At 45.5% G+C, this 7760-nt stretch overlaps 1 protein-coding gene across 1 annotated transcript; it reads left to right on the top strand.

Moving 5' to 3' along the window:
- The first annotated feature begins 1690 nt into the window (after positions 1–1690).
- On the top strand, positions 1691–7136 carry SNX20 (sorting nexin 20). The gene is given in 5 exon segments (XM_075537760.1): positions 1691–1729; positions 1731–1816; positions 1880–1890; positions 3637–3788; positions 6468–7136. Coding segments are annotated over 5 exon segments (957 nt in total).
- The last annotated feature ends 624 nt before the right edge of the window (positions 7137–7760 follow it).

The following is a 7760-nucleotide window of genomic DNA, read 5'->3' as shown; positions in this document are numbered from 1 at the left end:
TTTTGTGGAATGTGCCAGGCCTTGAACTAGTGTTGTAATGGTTTGTCAGAATTAATCCTCATACTAACCTTATGAAAGTGGGTTCTATTATTATGTCCATTTTATTGGAAACTGAAGCGCAAAGAAGTTACGTAGCTTGCCAGGTGCCATGTCAACTGGTTTGTTTACATGGGTTGAGACTAGAGTTATTGTGTAAACAGTACCCCAGGACTCTGCCTTGCTGCCCTCCACTCAGAAGAGGGTGGAGAGGATGCTGCATTCAGCCCAGCTTGAGTTTGTGGCCTGTCTACCATCTAGTAGCTCTTGATCTTGGGTAACACTATCAGTTCCTTTACTGAAAAATGGACAAGACAATTTATATCACCCAGGGTGATTAGAGTCAATAAGAAGGGTCTTGTCAACAGCAAACACTTAAAAAACACTTTAGCAAACACTTGAAACAAATTAGACTTGACTCACTTGGCACACTCACCGGCTACATGACTGTAGGCTAATCCTCAGTTTCCTCATCTGTTAACCAGGAGCAATGTTTTGTGTTAGATAAGATAGTTGGTGTTAAGAACCTAGGTGGGTATAGTAAACTGTCTGTAAATGTTTGCTTATATAGTGAGTGTGTTAGTTTGGATAGACTAGAGAAACAAATTCATAAAGAAACATGTGTGTAAGAGAGAGTTTTATATAAAGGGTAATTGTATTTTAAGAATGCATCCCAACCCAGTCCAGTCCAAGCCGATAAATCCAATATTAGCCCATATGTTCAACACCAATCTAGGAAGTCCTCTTCAGGCCACAAAACACATACAATGACACCGAATGCAGGACGATCACAGGCCAGCAAGTAGAAAGTCTTCCGATCCAGTGGTGTTATAAGCGTCTCAGCGCTGGCAGGGGTCTCTATGTGACTTCTCCAGCTCCAGAGGTCTGGTTGCATCGGGGTAGGTCCATGTGGCTTCTCCAGCTCAGGGCACTAATGTAGTTCGATGTGTCTTGTCAGCTGCAATGTCTCCCAGGGGAGTGAGCAGAGAGAGAGAGAGAGAGACAGAGAGAGAGAGAGAGAGAGAGAGAGAGAGAGAGAGAGAGAGAGATGTCTCCTGCCTCCAAGGAGGAAAAAAATCAGATTACCCAGAATTCTCAGGAGAAAGCCAGGCCAACACAAAGGCCTGATTAACTATGACCCGATTGACAGACTAGACTCCACCCCTTCACTGTTAATGCTCTCAGGTCCCAAATTTTCACCAGCTTATGTAACTACCAGGTTATGTGAGAAAGAGACAGACGAGGAAAATCTCGTCAGGAAAGACCTTCTCTGAATACTGAGATTTCACCAAGTACTGAAACATTTATCTAGATAAGCAAGCATCTTTATCTCTGAAGCTATTGCCTTTGCTCTGATCACCTCATTTAAAATTCAACTCAATGATATAAGGATTATAATATTGCACTAGGGATATGCTCATTCCGGGAGAGATCTGTCCAACTCTCCACACCACACTGGACACAAACGGGGAGCCCTTAGCCTATGGCAGCTCAACAGGCAGCTCGCTGGGTGGGGGAGGGCTCAGCAACAAGACAGTTGTCATTCCTCTCTGCCTGTCCACAGAAAGTATTGCACAGTTAGCAGGTTTCCTAAGGACCGTGGGAAATCCCAGAATGAGTGGCACTCACTAAATTATGTCCGTGGCAGTGGAGTATGGCAAGTCTCAAGCATCCCAGGAGTCCTGACTGGACGGGGGAATCCTGTAGCCCAGGGAACGGCAAGGAACAAGCAGGAGGTATCAGCTACAAGTGCAGACCTCCCACACCCAGGGCATGAAGGGTATTGAGGGGGGCTTGAAACTTGGGCTTTGGTCAAGATGTAGAGGTCTGAAGCTATTTGAAGTTAGCATGTGGGTGCCATTCAATGCATGCATTGGGGTCTTTTAGCTGGGCAGCTTTCTTACCTTGGGTTACCCCAAAGGATACACTTGCAAAGGATTTGGGTACAAATTGTTTATCTTGGAGATAGGTGTAGGAGGCATATGGGAGAGTGGGAAAGTGAGGAAGGGAAGGGCAAGATGCCAATATATAATGTCATTGACAAGATTATCGCTGTAGGCAAAGGTAGTGGTGGGGGGATGGTGTCAACCCTAATGGAGATCATTTGGGAAACGCTGTAAAGCCTGTCTCAAAATTGTCCCATCTGAGTGGCAAGAAAGTCAGGCTAGTTACCCACCCAAACCCTTCTTCATTGGATGAGGGATGCTTTTGAGCAAGTTCTTATGTCCCAGAAAACCTGGCAGGTACTTCTAAGAAAGATTCAGTGACATAATAAACGTTAAGTCAGCATGGGATGGCACTGACAATGTCTGATATAGTGCCATCTCCTTTAACAAATTTCCATTTCATTCATTCATTCATTCATCCATACATTCATTCATGTAATCATTCCGGATGTATCCATTGACAGCCTGCTCTATTTCCGGTTCTACAGGAACAAATCAAACACTAAGCTGACTCTCAAGGTTAGTGAAGAAACATTAGAAACCAATTTGATTGAAATGTCATGACAAATGCCAAAGGGACCAGATGATAAGAGACAGTAGAAATGAACTATATCATTTCTAGACCTTAAAGGACCCATTGTAGAAGGGTTTGGGGAACCCATGAAATAAGATTCAAAATTATGTGTGCATTTCACTGGGAAGGAATTCTCCGTTTCTCTAAGATTCTCAGTGGCGCTCGGGGTTCACAAAGGCTTTAAGAAACACTGTGCTAGAGCAGCCCACGCAGGGGAAGAACTGGGTTTCCTTTTAAGAAGGAGTGGCGTGTGCAGAGGCAACAAGCAGGTGGGAAATGAGTTAGGTAGGGGCCAGCCAGGCAGAGCCTGAAAGCAAGCATTCCTCCACCATTCAATGGTAGATGCACAAGGAGTCTTGGAAACCACCACAGTGCTAATGCTGAAAGGAGTGCAGAGATGAGTGGGCCACAGTCTGTTTCTCCAGAAGCACATGCTGTCACAATGTCAATCCACACTCCACAGTCCAGAAGCAGGAACTGCAGCACAACCACAACGCAGCCTCTCAGAACCAAGCAACCACCTCCTGTACTTACTTGATCATCTGTAGTAAAGTACATTACATAGTTTCACCTCAAAAACCTGTGAAACTATTTACTACGCATTAGTAAGTAAACAAATGCATGCAAATGCGTGTTTATCTTGTTTACCAGGCATTCTGTCCCTGTCGGGGTATGCAATTGAAAAAGGCTTTGATTCTGTAGGAAGGTGCTATGGGGTTGGGAGAGAGGCAAATGTCAGCCAGGACTAGAAGTTGAAGATTTTAATGTGGTTTTAAAAAAAGTGAAATTGTTCACTACAAATTAGTAAGTCAGCACACGTACGCACATGCTTACCTTGTTTCCTGAGTAATCTGATATTGCTCAATGATCATTGTCAGTGGTAGGTGGGCACAGGTCGTTTGGAAATAGATGCATGCTTGGTGGATCTGTTTGGCCCTGTAACCAGTGCTGGGTAGAGAGGATATTCAGCCCTCTTCAGAAACTCTGAAGTCCCACTCTACACAGACCCAGCATCTTCTGAAGGTTTTGCCTTTAAGGTACACTGGCTGGTTCAAATCTCAAAGCATGTTCTTTCTGCAGATCCCTCCAGCAGTCTGAGCCCTAACTCCAGCATGACCACAAAAGAGCTACAGGAGTACTGGAGGAATGAGAAATGCCAATGGAAACATGTCAAGTTGCTCTTTGAGATCGCATCAGCTCGCATCGAGGAGACAAAGGCCTCTAAGTTTGTGGTAAGCCAAGATAAAAAATAATCTTCCACATCCTTATACTGCCGTCTTTTGGGCCCTGGGCAGGTCCGGTGGGGTCTCAGCATTCCCAAACACGAATGGGTTGTTAGCACACTCTAGGTCAGAGTTCTGGAAAGATGGTCAAAAAGTTAGATTTCACTAGTACCTACTATGTATATGGTTTTGAGCTAGGTACTAGGGGAATTGGAGACATCAAAGTTATTGTCTCTGATTCCCAGAAGAAAATAGCCCCGTAGAGACAACAAAGTCTCCATGAAAGAAAAAACATATAATTTACTCCCATGTTATCAGCCATCTGTGTCACTTATTCATACTTCACACATTCCAGGTTCTAATTATTAATCTATGTTTTTAGCTCTTTCTTCTCATTTTAAATCATGACTTATTAGCAAATGAAGGTCAGGAAAGCTTTCCTCCAGTAGGCTTACCTCCTTCAACGTCATTACAGTCAACTCTGAAATGCTAGCTCCTCCTCAGTCATCTCTTCAGTGCCTTTTGACCTGAGGGGGCTTGTCTTCCGGCACTATCTGACAATGTTTTACTTCTATTCATGAGATTTTCAACGTCTGAAAATGTTCTGATGCTATCCATAAGGTTTACAATGGCTAATTCCTATGAAGTGGACAGCCTACTTCTTAATCATAGTCTGTTATTAATCTGGAAACTCTGCTGACACCTGTTCCCTTTGGGCGGCCCTGCTGGAATGTGAAATACCAGTGACACAGTTTCTACCATCATGGCAACACAGAAGCCGTCACTGTACAACAAGTTGACAGACAAGTGATGGCACAGCGGAGTAGAATTCCGGGAGATTAACCTCCCTTTTTAGAAGGCATTTTCGAATTCATGTAGTCCAGCCCTGGTGACAGAATAGATTAAGCACTGAGCTGCTAACCTGAAGGTCAGAAGTTTGAAATCACCAGCCTCTTCCAGGGTGAAAGATTGACAGCCTCAGAAACCCACAGGGGCAGTTCTACTCTGTCCTACAGGGTCACTCTGAGTTAGAGTTGATGGCAGTGATTTCGGTATTTGGGGTTTTATTACTCAAAAGCCTATTTCCACCTTTCTTTTAGATTGAGGTGCTTTTTCTCCTTTATTTTGTTGTTGTTTTTAAATGAAATCCAAGATTGGTAATCTGTAGAGACAATAGCTGGATTAATGGTTTATTGGGGTGTGACAGGGGAGATTGGTGGGGAATGGGGAGCTAATAACAAGAGTACACGAAGGAAGAAAATGCTCTAGAACTTATTGTAGTGATGATTGTACAACTCTTTCTAATGTGATTGAACTATTGAGTTATATGATATGTGAATTATATGTCAATAAAACTTTTTTTTCAAAGCCTACTGAAAAAGATTTTGAGTGAGAGTGCTATTACTAATCTCACTTTACAGGTTCAAATAAGTTAAATTACCTGTCCTTGTCCACATAGCTAGTCCGCAATGGGACTACGATTAGAACCCTGATTCCAGAATCTGTGTGCTTGATTAGTATTCTTTGTGGCTATGGGAAGAGAACTGGAACGAGAAAAAATTCTTAATATATCACACCATCCTCACTGTACTACACAAGACATCTCCCAAGTATTCAACACTTGGATAATACAGATCAAATTCAAGCTTCTCACTTCAGAAAACCAAGGCCTAATTTTGATAAGGCAAAATCAACATGGCGTCCTGTACACCTCAGGTGTCTGCCATTCTTGGGTTAACTCCTGTCCTTGCTTTTTTAAGGTAGGCCAAGTCCAACCACAAGTCAAAACATCAATACAGATAAAGAAAAGCCATTTTTAAGCAACAAAGCCCACATGGAAGGAGCACACCAGCCTGTGTGATCACAAGGTGCGAAGGGATCAGGTATCAGGCATCAAAGAACAAAAAATCATATCATTGTGAATGAAGGGGAGAGTGCGGAGTGGAGACCCAAAGCCCATTTGTAGGCCACCGAACATCCCCTTATGGAACAGTCTCCGGAGGAGACAGCCAGTCAGGGTGCGATGTAGCAACGATGAAACATACAACTTTCCTCTAGTTCCTAAATGCTTCCCCCACCACCACCACCACCACGCACTATCATGATCCCAATTCTATCTTACAAAGTGGGCTCGACCAGAGGATGTACACTGGTACAGATAGGAACTGGAAACACAGGGAATCCAGGGCGGATGATCCTTTCAGGACCAGTGGTGAGAGTGGCGATATCGGGAGTGTGGGTTGGAAAGGGGAGCCGATTACAAGTAGGAACCGATTAGAAGGATCTACATTTAACCTCCTCCCTGGGGGATGGACAACAGAAAAGTGGATGAAGGGAGACGTCGGACAGGGCAAGATATGACAAAATGATAATTTATAAATGATCAAGGGTTCACAGGGAGGGGGTTAGCAGGGAGGGAGAGGCAAAAATGAGGAGCTGATACCAGGGGCTTAAGTGGAGAACAAATGTTTTGAGAATGATGAGGACAATGAATGTACAAATGTGCTTTACACAATTGATGTATGTATGGATTGTGATAGGAGTTGTATGAGCCTCTAATAAAACGATAAAAAAAAAAGAAAGCTATTTTCAGGCTATGTTTAAAATCACAGGCATTGCTGTTTTTGTTTGGGAGCTCTCTGTCATTTCAAACCCGCTGCCGGGCTGTCCTTGTCTCATTCCCTGCAGATGTACCAAATCATCGTCGTGCAGACAGGGAGTTTCGACTGCAACAAAGCCATCCTTGAACGGCGCTACTCAGACTTCGAGAATCTCCAGAAAACCCTCCTGAGGAGTTTCCGGGAAGAGATCGAAGACGTCGCCTTCCCCAAGAAGCACCTGCTGGGGAACTTCACGGAGGAGATGATCGGTGAGCGCAAGCTGGCTTTCAAAGAGTACCTGAGCCTGCTCTACACCATCCGCTGTGTGCGCCGCTCCCGGGAGTTCGTGGACTTTCTCACGCGGCCCGAGCTGCGCGAGGCTTTCAGCTGCTTGCGGGCCGGCCACTACACCAAGGCCTTGGACGTCCTGGCGCGCGTGGAGCCCCTCCTGGAAAAGCTGACGGCCCACTGCCCGGTGGCCGTGGTCCCAGCCCTGTGCGCCATGCTGGTGTGCCACCGCAGCCTCGAGCGCCCGCGGGAGGCCTTCGCTGTGGGCGAGAGGGCCCTGTGTCGCCTGCAGGCCAGGGAGAGCCACCGGTATTACGCCCCTCTTCTGGACGCCATGGCTCGCCTGGCCTACGCGCTGGGCAAGGACTTCGTGTCCCTGCAGGAGAGACTGGAAGAAAGTCAGGTTCAGAAGCCCACCTCCTGCGGACTCCTCCTGAAGGAGCTCGTCGTTCGGGAATATTTGTACTGAACCAGCCCGTCAAGGATGGTCAGAGGAGCTGAGAGTCCCTGCCGGGCGGCGGGAATGAGGGACAGGGAGGAGGTCACCATTGTTTAGTGGACTACTTGAGCTTCATTTTGAGGGAGAAGATCCATTCTTGGCCCTAACTCACTGGGTATCTTTTGGCAAACCCCTTCTTCTTCCTTGCCATCTATTTCCTCATTGGTACTGGCCAAACCTTCGGGAAGCCTCTGTTTTTGTGTCCTGTGTCTCCCGAGGGTACTACTGCTTCTTCCCTGGGGAGGTAAGGGTCAGGGTTATAGTGCACACCATGACACAACTTAATCCATTTTCTTCACAGCTATCCCGAGTCTTAACTGTTTACTTCTCCCAACTCTGAATTACTTACAAAGATACCTATTATAAATATTATCACAAGTATTGTAGCTTTTCCTTTGTAACATATAAACCTAACTCAGCAAAGCAAAATGTTTTCATATCTTACACCTACCCTGTCTCCCTTCACCCACGTTTCTGTTGTTTATCCCCTGGGTGTGGGGTATGCATTGATCATTGTGATCAGTTCTTCCTTCCTCTCCTCCTCCTTCCCCCCTCCCCCTACCATCTTGGTATCGCTACTCCCATTTCTGTTCC

Source organism: Tenrec ecaudatus, chromosome 18, assembly GCF_050624435.1.
Source record: "Tenrec ecaudatus isolate mTenEca1 chromosome 18, mTenEca1.hap1, whole genome shotgun sequence".
Taxonomy (NCBI): Eukaryota; Metazoa; Chordata; class Mammalia; order Afrosoricida; family Tenrecidae; genus Tenrec; species Tenrec ecaudatus.
Note: the sequence above shows the minus strand (reverse complement) of the source record. Positions and strands in the feature narration are given on the sequence as shown.